Here is a 13,083-nt window from a genome sequence, read left to right on the forward strand (position 1 = left end):
GCACAAAATAAGACACTAAATAGCATGGATGGAGCATCTTGGCAACGTGACACATCTTTCTGGTGCCATTCCTGGAGTAAGGCCACAGAATAAAAACTGATGGAAGTTCACCAGTTTGGGACAGACACAACTGAACCTCCCTCACTCTGAAGGCTGCCCAAGAGTTTTAACTCTGCTCCATTTTATTGCCTTGGCTCCTTCCCCAAGTTCCTGCTGCACACAAGAGGTGCAACATGGGATTCACCAACTTCCAGCTCTCCCAGGATGTAGGACCTGCTTGGTTTCATGGATCCGAGGCCTCTCTCTGCACCTCTGACCAAATGTGTCCCACTCCCATTCAAACCCAGCGTTCAAAAAGAGGAAAAAAACCCTCATTTTTGGCCTTGGGATCTCACACCTTGTTCTTATTGACAGCAGAGCTGGGGCACAGCAGGAGCAGGGAGAGGGAAGAGCTCTGGAGCTCTTTACACACTTGCCAAAGGAAGTGACGGAAAGATCCACCTGGAAAAGAGAGGGAGAACAATGAAAATATTCCTTTTTTCCCAGCCGAATTCTCAAGTGCTGCTTTGCTTTCCAGCACGCCAAGAACAGCAGGAATGTTTGCTCCACCAGCTGGCCTGCAAATGGGATTTGGTGCTGCATTAGGAGATGGATGGGGCTGTCCTATAACAATGGAGATGATGCTCCAGGGATCAGCACAGCTGCTGAGCCACAGCCATAACATTTATCTCCTCATAAACACTGTCAGTACCACCACAGCCCTTCAAAAGACAAGAATTCCCCCTGGGAGAAGGCCCCATGGAGCCCTGGCTCAGCTCAATTCCTTTACCCCTCAGACAGGAGACAGGAGCTGTGTTTTGGGCTCTTTGGCTCCATATTCCCCCATGGATCTCCACCAAGGACCAGCACAGCCCCCGTGGATTTGGAGAGCAGAAATCCCTTTTCTCTTTGGGATCTGCCTCAACAGCCCATGGAACAGCTCTGCCAAGCTGAACCCCCTCAGCCCATGGCGCAAACACTGAGGAACCACCAGCCCAAAGACAGCCAGCATCCAGGGGGATCCCATTCCGTTCCACGCACAAGGGAGTGCTGCTCCTTAAAGCCCACCCCAGGCAGGTCCTGCTGCAGAGCTGGGCTGCTCCTGGGGGATGTCACTCGGGCTGTCCCTGTCCCCATGCTCCCTGGAGCCCTGTCCCAGGGTCACTCACTGGTGCCGTGCACCTCCTCCCCGGTGAAGCGGATGTTGAAGGCGTAGGTGGGGTCCCCCCCGCTGGCCAGTTTGACGCAGAGCTGGGACGAGGGCACGCAGCCCAGCTGCCGGGCGGCCTGGCAGAAGTAGGAATTCTCCGAGGAACGGATCTCCCCTGTCCGACACAAAGGGGAAAAATGAACCTGCTGCAGCCTCACAAAACAGCAGCTGAGCTGGGGGAAAGCAGCTCTGGCTTGTTGCAAGGTGACTTGTTGGGGGTGGAAAGGAGTGGTGCTCACTGTACCTCCCACGATTTCCAGGGGATCCAGGGTGATCTCTGGGGCTGCGTGGTCAGCAGTTCTTTGGACGGTGGCATTGAGCACTCTGTTCATGACAGTGACTTTTGTGTCATAAAAGATCAAACCTGCAGAAACAAACACATTTCAGCAGAGTTAATCTACCCCTGAAATTCTCCGGTGGACAATGGCAGAATAAAAATTTCCCCTTCAGTAGGTAGGTAAGACATGGCTAAACTAATTTTTTTTTTAAAAAAAAGTATTTCATAGAATCACAGAATGGTTTCCATGATTCCACTCATCCAATTCCACCAGGGACACCTTCCATAGTCCAGGTTTCTCCAAGTCCCAACTATTTGCTCCTCATGTTTCCTGGAATAAGTGCACTGATGAACACAATTCCAATGTTCTATAAATAGATCCCAGCAACTCCACCACAATGTCTGTAAATAGGAACACTTTGCCAAATACTTTTCAGCAATCTGAGATGTTTTGACAGTAAAGCTACAGGCAAAAAATGATAAAAAATAGGGCTGTGACACTGCCCCAAAAATATATTTAATACCTCATATCTCTGTGAAGAGAAATCTCTGAACATTCCTCACTCCCCCACACCGGTTCAGGAGTGTTTCTTTTCCAGCTGGGCCAATACAAAAACCTCCTTTCACACTCTGACACCCCTGGTGAATTCTATATCTTCCTCTTCTTCACTAAACAAATCTGGGCAATGTAATGACCCAAATCTTGGGTTTTTGGGTGTCTAATGAAAAACACTCTGATGCACTTTTAGTATTTTCTTGATCTTTCTAATGCTACAACAGCAAAGTCGTGGCCCTTTCACCTGATCTGCTTGTTAACCAACAAAGAATTTTGACTTCTGGATACTCCCAAGAGGGTAAAGACCCACAGACACAGAAGATGGAACAACTCAGTGGTTGCAGTGTCAGGAGGATAATCCCCCTCTCCTTGAGAAGCAAACCAAGAGAGAAGTGGCCTGTGCTCAGTGTCCCCTGCTCAGTGTCCCCTGCTCAGTGTCCCCTGCTCAGTGTCCCCTGCTCAGTGCCCAGCTGACCTTTGGCCTCCTGCAGTAAGGCAGCGATGCTGTTCCCGTACATCTCGGTCTGGCGCAGCTCCACCAGCGGCAGGAAGAAGGTCTCCAGCGTGGTGTTGAGGGACTGCAGCAGGGCAAAGCGCAGCCGCAGGCTCTCCACGGGGACATCTGCGGGGGGAAACTCCCGGTCAGACACAGGAACTGATTCCCCAACTCCTGCAAATGCCAGCAGGTTTGGTCCAGGAGCAACACAAGCCCCTTCCAAAGCAGCCCATCTGATCCCTGTGCTGAGGGTGCAGGAACAGCTGTGATCCCTGACATTCCTTCCTGGATCTTGAGCCCAGAATCCTCCGTTATCACTGAATTCTCCTGCTAAAGTGCTTAGAACAGGATTTAAGTGACTAAAAATCTGCCCTAAGTCAAGAATGGAAACCCAGCCTGCCTTCCCCTGCAAGCTGAACTCACCAGGTATTTCCTGTTCCAGCCTGGAAAGCAGGGAGCAGCTGCAGTGCATCCCTGACTTTGCCCAAACACACCCAAGGAGAAAGAAGAGCCAGACTCAGCACTCCCCTCATCCCACACTGAACCTCCAAAGGAACACCAGGAGCACTCCCGACTCCTCCCGCGAAAAAAGCCTCGATGCCAACCATCCCCACATACTCAGGAGACAGGAAATCCTGGGATCTGCTGCGTCAGCCGGGTCCAGGTACACCTCGTGGGGGTGGAGGCGAGCGGGGGTGATGGCCAGGTGGCGGCACAGGCGGTTGATGTACTGCACCAGGGCCACGTCCATCTCCAGGCTCCACTTGCGCGACGCCTTCTGCGCGTGCCTGGCGTCGATGCAGGCGCACCTGGCAAGGGACAGGGCAGAGCTGCTCACTCACAGTGTGCTGGGCAGCTACACCTGGAGTACAGCTACACCTGGGGCACAGCTACACCTGGAGTACAGCTACACCTGGGGTAGGACCTGGTGCCCTGCTCTCCACTCCCCTTTCCCTAAGCAGAGCTGTTTCATGACAGGAATCCCAGTGCGAGGCCAAGAGCTGATTCATCACCTGCTGCTCCTCTCTGGTATTAAATAATTAGGCACAGAGGCACTGCCTATTAAGCTCTCTTAGTGCACTATCTGCTCTGGAGATGATAAAGGACAATCAGCCTGTGGCCTGACATAGGCAGAGAAGGAGAATTCATTTATGGGATTTTCTTCCTTTACAATATTAAGAAGAAATTTCAGTTCTGTCTTCTAAAGCATTTCTGTGCCAGTTAAACAATGACCCAGTGCACAGGCTGGAGAAGGAAACCAGAGACAGACATGGAGCTACAGTTCCCTTAAGGATAATTCATGATACAGTTTGGAAGCTCTAAAGGACACTGTGGCATCTGATTTTGTGGGCCATGCTGTGCACAAGAAATCAGGACCTGCATTTGGACAGCGCATGACTTTTAAAATGCATTTTGAGGAAATAACTGATTTCCCCACAGGCCTTGCAGCCATGGAGAGGAGTGTTAAAGCTTCTTGGATTAGGAACACTTGGGATCAGGTGTTTCAAAGTGAGCAGAGTGAACCAGTATCACCTGCTCAGAGAGATTTTCTAGCTGTACCTCTCAAAGTGCAGGTCGTAGCCACAGGACAGGATGGCTCTCCACACGCTCCGGATGTCCTGCTTGGAGCGGTCCACCACGAACCGGTGAAACCCATCCAGGGTCAGGTACTTCTCCTCAGGAACTGGCACCAAACACGGACCAGCAAAGAGTTCATCACCTGCCATGAGGTTCTCACCCACACAGGAGCAGGAGGTGGCTGCTGCAGCTTCCTCCTGCTCTCCCATCCCACCATGGACCCTTTTTTGGGAAGCTCCATCTATCACACCTTGGTCACGTCCTCCTCAGCCAATGGCACCTTCTCACTCCCCTAAAGGGCTCAAATCCCACACTGTCCCTCTGGAACCCCTCCCTCTAACCTGGCACCAACGATCCCTTCTCGGCTGGATGCTGAAATTCCCCTTTTCTGAGCTAACCTGGCACTTCCAGGAAGAGGGGACTTCAAACCCATCTCTCTTCACTCTTCCACCTGACTAGAGAAAAGTTCTGAGCACAACCCCTGGCATGGCATGGCTGTGCTGTCTCCTCCCCAGGTTCTGAGCTATCTCCATCATCTTTTTTTTCCAATTTTACACTTGCAACTGAAGAAATTCCCCACATAAATTGAGAAGCACAATTTAAACCCATCTGGTTCAAATCCATAATATCCCAAACCCTTGGAACTTCACCCCTTAGGAAGTTTTCTGCATGGTTTACTGACATGCCCTACAAACTGCTGGACCCAGACTTACAGACACAAATAAAAGCTGCATTTTAAATCACTATTTACAGAAATTAGCTAGACTAGTTAGAAATAAAGACAAACCAAATCTATCATGAAGTCCTATAAACATGTCAGTAAAAATAATTATCCTATGATGCAAAATTATAAATAATTCTCTGTAGCTCCTACCTTCCTGTTTCTTTGTGGGAGATTTCTCAGGGTCCTTCTCCTCAGGTTTGCTCTTCTCAGGAGATTTGGGCTTTACAGTGGGTTTCTTCTCACTTAAGGCTGTTCGGCTGAGGGACAGAGTGGGTGTTAGGGCCAAAAGTTTTCCTTCATTTGTGCACAAAATCCCAAAATTGTCTGGAAGGACCCTAAAAAGCCCATCCAGTTCCATTCCTGCAATGGGACACCTTCCATAGGTTGCTCCAAACCCTGTCCAACCTGATCTGTTTGTTTTTTTTGGATAAGTGCACTGGAATAAAACAGTGATGAACACATGTTCTATAAATAGATCCCAACAACTCCACCCCAATCTCTGGAAAAAGAAACACTTTGCCAAATAATTTCCAGAAATCTGAGATGCTCTGACATGGATGTGTTTCCCTGTTCCAATACACAGAAGCACAGAGGGATGGGGGGGATAAATCCTGGATTTCTACAGTGAAATCCAATATTCCACAAGTGCCACAAGGTTGAGGACACCCACCTGACACTGTTGAGCATAGACTTCTCCTTGGTGGGGGGTTTGGTGACCGGGCGCTTGGTGCTCACCACCTTCACCGGGTGCTGCTCCTTGCCCGCCTTGTTGTACTTGCTCTTGTCAAATTTGGGCTTGGGAACTCCGTATTTCCTTAAAATCTTCCAAGACAAAAAGTGAACCGTCACCCAGGGCTTTCAAGTGACACCAGAAGAGGCTGAGAACAGCTGGCAAAGCACTACCTGGGTCAGCTGGTCCTCCAGCACCTTCTTGGGAGGGCGGACGTTGGTGAAGAAGATGTGGAGAAGGTTGCCAGGGGTTTGGGAATTGATCTGCTCCTTGCTGAGGTAAATGTCAGCCACCTTGATGGGCTTGGCTGGGGTCAGGCTCAGCATTTGCTCTGAATGGACACAGCTTTTAAAGATCTCTGTGAGGACTTCACGAGCACCTGGGACCAGCTTTTCACCTAATTAAAAAAAACAAAAAACAAACCAAAAACAAACCAACAATTTGGTACAGAATACTGTGAAAACTGGTTAGAGTTTGAAATGTGAAAATAGATTCTGCATTCAGATGAAATATTCTATCACATGGCACTTGCTTTGAGATGGAAAAAAACCAAAAAATCATTTCTTCAGTGAAAAATCTCCTTCTGCACCCATTATAATTACATCCTGTAATTATTACTTGAGGAAGTGCAGAGGGGATGAAAAAAGCAGTTTGTTTTTCATGTCAGGATAAAAATTATGTTGTGCAGACAGACACCAACATCTATCAACTGAACGAGCAGTCAAAAGTTGTACCAGTGGCTCTTTTCTCAAAAAAAGTCCCTAAAGAATTAAATCAGTAGTTTTTTGGGTTGATGAGGAGTGTTTTGGTTATTTATTTATGATTTATTTGATTAGCTGGGTGGCCAACTGAGCAAGGTTCAGCTTGCAAATGGCTCCTGGAGGGATAAAACTTGCTCTGGATTTTCTCCCTGGCTGTTGTCACCCCTGATTTCTACTGAAGCAAGAAGAATCTGAGCCCTGTTCATCCCCCAAAATGCTGAACACAAGACAGATTTGCCAATATCAAACCACCTACCTTTTATTGACTTATCATTGAAATAATCTTCTAGTGCTGGGCTCCCCTGGGTGTCAAACAAACTCTGATTTACGGTGGAAACAGTTAAAATCTCTTCAGTTGACATCTCCATGAGCTCATCCTCCCCATCCAGGCTGGACAAACCAATGAGGTCACTGCTGTTGAAGAGGCTGGCTCGGATTTTCTCTATTTTAGCTCTTGACCTTATCTGTACAAATAATGAAGTTAGTTCATAGCAATTCTGAGAAAACAAATTCATTTCCATTCGTGGGAATTTGGGGTTTAAGCCTTTCCCCCCTCCCCATCCAGATAATCATTATTGCTTCTCCTCTCTGCTGCATCAGTAATTTGATGCCAAAATTCAGGTGCAGCCTAGAGAAAGATTCATGGAAATCCTTGTGCTGGGAATTAACCAAGCTGAGCTCTGATCCATCCATCCCATTCCTCAGGCTGCAGACAGCCCTTGGCAACAGCAGGGAAGGGGCTGAGGGTGTCAGACTGGTAAGATGGCATTATTTGTAACTCTGCTGTCCCTGCCTCAATTCTGCACTCTGAAAAACCTCAATTTGCACAGGCCTTGGAGCCTCAGCTACACAGACTGGGAAGGGGAACAGCAATTTCCTTTGATTCCTAGAATAACCACTACCAGAGCAGCTCCAGACTTGCGATAGTTTCCATGTGAACACTCTGGCAGCTCTCTCTCCACACTTAATGCTTTATTTCAATGATGTCTTCACGTCAATTAACAGCTCAAGAATAGCAACTTGCAGAGTTTCCATCTGAATAAAGCTGATTTTCTTCTAAAAGAGGAACTGATACAATCCCAGACTATACAAAAACATCTCTCTCCATTGCCAGGCTGCCAGGAATGGCTGTGCTTCTGGAACCTCCTGATAAATCTGCAGCAGGCAATTCATGGAAGCAGCAGAGAGGAAGGTTCTTGTGCAGAGCTGAGCACCTGGAGTGACCCAGCACTGATGGCAGCCACCCACAATGCTTTTAAAAATTAATTTGGAGCCAGACAGCAACAAAATTTATCATCTCTCCTAAAGTACCTTTATAGAGGAATCCATAGGTGGCTCAAAATAGGTGAAAATGTACTGATTAAATATTAAACAATTTCTTTGTGGGTCAAACCAAAAGGGCTCCAATCTCTAAATTCATCTCAGTGGTGGCCAGAGCAAATCTTAGAGAAAGGCACATGAAAGGAAATGAATTGATCTTTCTCCTGATGTGTTCTCCCAGCCCCTGCAAAGCAGTTTAAAGATTTCCCCAGCTGGAAGCTGCACTGGCTGCTGTGCTCCACAGCTACCAATCCTCCAGGAATTTAATCCCTTAGGAATTCATTTATGGTCTTGGCTTCAGCAGCACTCTTTGAAAACGAGCTCTACAAGCTGGAACACACAAGAGCTCTCCCCTACTTCCCTCTGTCCTCCACCTGCTGCTGGATCACTCCACTACTGGGTCCCCTCAGTCCTTCCAGAGACAGGGATTGTTCCCAGGACTGTGAATGCGGAGAAGGGAATTCTGTGCTCCTTAAGCCATCCTGTCCAAGCTGAGAGCTCCCAGTCTCCCATGCTCTTAGACACGCGTTTACCCTGCACCCCTGGAAAGTGCCAGTCCCTAGAGTGAGATCCCATTCTCCCAGAAAACCCCGGCTCCAGAGGTTCCTCTCCGTTACCTCCACCACAGCGAAGCCCTTGATGGGCCGTGACAGCAGCGGCTGATTGTCCAGAGACGTCACGGTGTACATGGAGCCCACGTCCGACACCGACGCCGTCTCCACGTTGTCCAGCGGCTCCCCGAGGCTGCCCAGGCTGCCCAGGCTCCCGGTGCTGCAGTGGGAAAGATCCAGACTCTCCTGGCTGGACACCACGTGCGGCTGCTCCAGCAATCCGGGCGGGATGGCCAGCTCCAGCCCTGCTTGGAACTGGTCCACGGAGATGTCGCTGACGGTGCGGGATATTCCCTGGGAGCTGCAGAGGGAAGCCTGGCTCGTGGATGCCGAGGCGCTGACGCTCATGGCGGGGGTGACGCTGCTGGAGCTGCTGATGTCCAAACTGTCGGCGCTGCTGGAAACCGTCGGCTTTTCCAGCTCCGTCCTGCACTCGCCTCCTTCCGCTTTGTCCTTGCTTTTTTTGGGATCCTCTTCCTGCAGAGGGATGTAGATCTCATCCTTGAAGACCCCCCCGTGGGCATTGCAGGCCTTCCTGATGGCGTTCCTGACAGTGCCCTCCTCCAGGTGCGTGGGGATGCCGGAGATGACGAGCAGGCGGCTGTGGGCCGTGGGCCCCACCAGGGCCTGGCAGGCGTCTGCCACCGCATCGTTGGTCACCCCCAGCCCCTGGGGGTCCTTCTTTGTCAGGTGCCTGAGGATTATCAGCAGGGTCAGAGCTCTGTGGAACCACAGCATGTCCTCAGGCTTGCTGCCCCCGATGCTGAGCAGCGCCGCGTCCGTCTCGGCCGCCCTGGATGAAGCCCTTTTCCCTGAGGACGAGGTTTTTTCCCGCTTCATTTTGACTTTTTTCCTCTTGGACAGCAAGCTTGGGCTCTGTGGTGTCTGCCCTGGCGAAGAGGAGGACGAGGAGGAGGAGTCACTAAGATTTGGGGCACTGGTGGATGAGATCACATTGGCCGTCACGCTCATGTTGATGGGCAAGGTGACTTCTGCCACAGCCAGGCACACTTCCATCAGGGCGTGGAAGTAGGTGGAGAATCTTCCCTGGTCGGCCACTCCGACCCCAGAGCCACCACAGGCGTTCCCAGACACCCAGTTCTGGGTTTCCTCATCGTAGAGCTTGTGCAGCTCTGACTGCAGGGCCATGAGCATGGCCAGGCAGGGGTTGAGCTGCAGGGCGATGGATGAGGACAATCCTGCTGGATTCTTCTTCTGCTCCAGATTGTGGATCTTGCGAAGCAGCTCGGCCAAGAGGTGAAAGATCAATTCCTTCACACACGCTGCCATGTCAGTTGTCCAGAGGAAGTTGCCTGTGTGAGGAAGGCAAGGCACAGCAGTGAGCAGAGTTTCACTCTTAGCAGAAAGTGACATTAAAAAAAAAGCACCAGAAAAGCTCATTTCAACATCAGTAAGAAAGACAGGAAGGTTATTCTGAGAACTGCAAATCGACAGAAAATTTCTGGAGTTTGAAGAAAATTTCATTACAGTGAAAGAGCTCAGAAAATTTCAACTGTAGCTTTTGTTTCCTAAACTCTCCACCTGAGCCAGCACATCATCAGTGCTCATTGCTAGGGAAATACTCCATTCTCACCTAAAAATTCCACTACTTGCAAGAGAACTGAGGCAGGAATAGTATCCAGTTCATCTTCAGATTTTCCATCCCCATCTTCTAATTTCCAGGTTAAGAGCTGTTCCGTGAATGCCATTGCCAGGGGGAATTCCAGGGGCAGGGAGTGCAAGACCAAAACAGCTCCAGGAGGAGGAGACACTCCTAAGCAAAAAGGTAAAAGAAATTCCTTATCATGATTCTGAGCACATTTAGGATTTTTTCAAGGCTAAACTTATGTTAAGAGAGAATTTTCTCACAAGTAGCACCTTGTAATAAACAAATAGGAATGTTTCTCTATATCGATAAGTTAATATAATCTATAATTATAAATGCATGGAGAACATTTTATTCACATAAAGAAACAGAATAATTTTGAGCCTGACCGTATCTAAATACACACACAGAGCTCCCCCCAAAATAATTTATTTCTGTCTGATGGGCACTGAAAATAACATCAGCAGAAGAACTTTAGGATCTCCTAGGGGAAGTTCTAAGAGCTCACTGCACCCAGTCACCTTCACTGCTCTAAATCCAATCTCTCCCTTTGGGCAAGAGTAGGAAGAATATGAATTATTCCTCTTGCAGGAGAAGCTGGGGTGACCTCAGTATTGCTACACTGCAGATATATTACTCTGTGCATAAGAGGGTCCTACAAACACCTAAAAAAGCAATAAAAAATTATTCTCCATCTGAAACAGCTCCTCAAACACCAACAGCACCAACACTGCAGAAATCAGTATTTTTAATCAAATATTTTGAATACAAACACTGCTGGGTGAACTCCTGGAATATAAAAATCAGGATCAGATGGTTGCCAATGTTTATAAATCCAGGCTTTTTTTTGTTTAGAATGAATTCCTTGTACAAAAGTCCTAACCGCTGCTAGGACCAGCACACAGGACGGTGCTGCAGAGGCCACAATGAAGCTGTTCTCAGCTCTGAGAGCTCAGTGCAGGCTTTTCCCTGGTGCTGTGGCTGTGCTCACCCAGTTTGATGTGCACCCTGTCGGTGGGGGTGATGACAGCCGGGTACTGGTTGGTGGTGGGGGGCGGTGTCAGGCCGGTGTTGGTGGGGGAGGCGTCGCGGGGGTAGCACACGGCCTCGATCAGGTTCAGCTGCCCGTTCCTCTTCACCTTGTGGCCCAGCCCATAGACCAGCACCCGAGCCCAGGGGGCCTTGTACAGGGACGAGCTGGGGAAACAGCAGCACAGCTTGGTTAGGCTCAAACCAGCTGGAAAACATCCCAGCCACCTCTCAGAATAAGTCTTAGAGAAGAGAAAATTAAAAAAGCCCAGTAACTCCATCCCCAGGGCTGCCAGGCTCAGACCCAGCTTTGCCCCTCTCCATGACTCACTCTTTTCGGAACCCAGACTGACTTTCCTTGCAGGACACAATCACAAAGGCAGCCCCAGGAAAATTCACATCCATGTTGACCTTGGATTCGGAAATTGGGAACTCTTCGGCAGGAAATTGTTCTGGTGCTGCCTGTAACAGGACAATCCATCATGGAAGATGACAAACAGCAGCAAATCTCCTCCCCCTTCTTACAGAGTGCCCTATAGCCAATGTATTTAATTAACTGCAAATTATGACACAGTGGGAGGCTGCTTCATTTTAATTCAACCCAGAGCGATGCTACTGCCTCTGTTTTCAGTCACTCAGAGAACAAGGGCTCCTGAGAAGGGAACCCAACGCTCCCATGAAATGTCAGTGAGTCCTTTACCTGCAGAAAGGAGCAGATCTGTTTGGTGAGGTCCAGCAGACTCTCCTCTCCCTGATGCAGCGTCCGAGTGATGGCCACAGTGAGCCACTCCCTGATGGCCTGGGAGTTGCCCTGGTAGAAGAGGTCTGTGGCAGCACAGGTCTGGGAATGGATGCAGTGCTGCAGGGACTGGGCCAGGAGAATGGAGCTAGAGCTGATGGTTCCATCTGGAATGATGAGGAAAACAGCACAGATTTGGAGAGCGCTCCAACTGTTTATGTAGCCTGGAAAACAAAAGCTGTAAAACACCTGCAAGATTCGCAACCTCTGTTTCCAAGTGGAAAACTCCAAGTGGAAAAGCCAGCAGGTGAGAGGAGCCAGCCAGGCCCAGCCTTGTGGCTGCACTGGCCTCTCCATGCCAGCTGTGCCCCTCACCAGCCTCAGCCCAGCCCCAGGCGAGGGCAAACATGGAGCTGTGCCATCACCCCAGCTCATGCTTAAACACCATCATTATTAACCAGCTAATAAAGAAATACCAAATTCGGTATTTTTTTTGTCCCCAGGAAAGTACTGTACCAAAGAAGAGCTGTGACAAAACCAAGTGTTTACCAGGAAGAGGTGGTGCAAGAAGCTGGTTGGAGAGCAGCTGCAGGTGCTCCAGGGTGATATCCCGGATGGCAGGAATGTGGAACAGCCGGGTGAACATGTGGGGAGATTTGGGAGCAAAAATATTGAGCAGAGCCATGCGACAGTAGAGCTTGGCCAGGGCAGCTTCACTCCTCAACAGCTCCCTAGGGAACACAAACATTAATTCTATTAATTCCTCATCATTAAATACAACCATGACAATAAGATTGAGAAGTTTGTACTGCTTGAAACAGAGCTGTAGCAGGTAACTGTACTACAGGAAATGCTCTTCAGGTAATTCAAATTCAGGTAATAAAGTGCCTTTAAGTGACTACATCTCTTTTTTCACCTGTGAATTTGGATGTTGGTGTTATCCAGGGTGACCAATCCGTTGGTTGCAGTCCTCCTGTATCCTGCAGGTGGCCTTTCCAACATGTCAATGGGATACCAGTACCTCACCAGGACTCCCTCACTCCGCAGATAGGTCTCGACTTGGACCAGCTCATTCACCTGCAACAGCAAACACAGCACTGTCAGAAACACAATAATTATAACCACATCTTTCCTTCCAAGAGAGCCCCAATCCAGCTCCCTGAGCAGTTTTTGCTCCCAGCTGTGTGATGCTGATCCTTCCAAGCCCTCCCAGTGTGTGTTTACTCACTGAGTCCACATCCAGGACAACCCCATGAAGGCCAAATGTCTTCAGCATGCCCCGAATGGCAAATTTGGGCAGAGCCGTTCCGACAGCGCTGCTGGTGACGTTGTTGCTGTCAGGAGAGCGAGTCACCACGGTGAGACCTGGAGAAACGGACACCACTTTGAAGGTGTTTTCCTCAGCTG

The 13,083-nt window shown here is 49.3% G+C and overlaps 1 protein-coding gene across 6 annotated transcripts in view; it reads right to left on the reverse strand.

Annotated features, from left to right (window-relative positions):
* The window catches only part of HECTD4 (HECT domain E3 ubiquitin protein ligase 4), a 64,580-nt gene that overhangs the window by 5,330 nt on the left and 46,167 nt on the right, over window positions 1-13,083 (reverse strand). For all 6 annotated transcript variants that reach the window (XM_023937369.2, XM_023937372.2, XM_086855859.1 and 3 more), the window contains 18 exons: window positions 12,905-13,041; window positions 12,593-12,753; window positions 12,226-12,407; window positions 11,638-11,843; window positions 11,269-11,399; window positions 10,900-11,105; window positions 9,897-10,076; window positions 8,309-9,615; window positions 6,628-6,835; window positions 5,784-6,007; window positions 5,551-5,702; window positions 5,031-5,137; window positions 4,139-4,262; window positions 3,197-3,387; window positions 2,558-2,704; window positions 1,494-1,613; window positions 1,209-1,364; window positions 398-501 (listed from right to left, as the gene is read on the reverse strand). In XM_023937369.2, coding sequence (XP_023793137.2) covers window positions 398-501; window positions 1,209-1,364; window positions 1,494-1,613; window positions 2,558-2,704; window positions 3,197-3,387; window positions 4,139-4,262; window positions 5,031-5,137; window positions 5,551-5,702; window positions 5,784-6,007; window positions 6,628-6,835; window positions 8,309-9,615; window positions 9,897-10,076; window positions 10,900-11,105; window positions 11,269-11,399; window positions 11,638-11,843; window positions 12,226-12,407; window positions 12,593-12,753; window positions 12,905-13,041 — 4,043 coding nt within the window. The remainder of the gene's footprint in view (window positions 1-397; window positions 502-1,208; window positions 1,365-1,493; window positions 1,614-2,557; window positions 2,705-3,196; window positions 3,388-4,138; window positions 4,263-5,030; window positions 5,138-5,550; window positions 5,703-5,783; window positions 6,008-6,627; window positions 6,836-8,308; window positions 9,616-9,896; window positions 10,077-10,899; window positions 11,106-11,268; window positions 11,400-11,637; window positions 11,844-12,225; window positions 12,408-12,592; window positions 12,754-12,904; window positions 13,042-13,083) is intronic.

Source organism: Cyanistes caeruleus, chromosome 18 (assembly GCF_971803275.1).
Source record: "Cyanistes caeruleus chromosome 18, bCyaCae1.hap1.1, whole genome shotgun sequence".
Taxonomy (NCBI): domain Eukaryota; kingdom Metazoa; phylum Chordata; class Aves; order Passeriformes; family Paridae; genus Cyanistes; species Cyanistes caeruleus.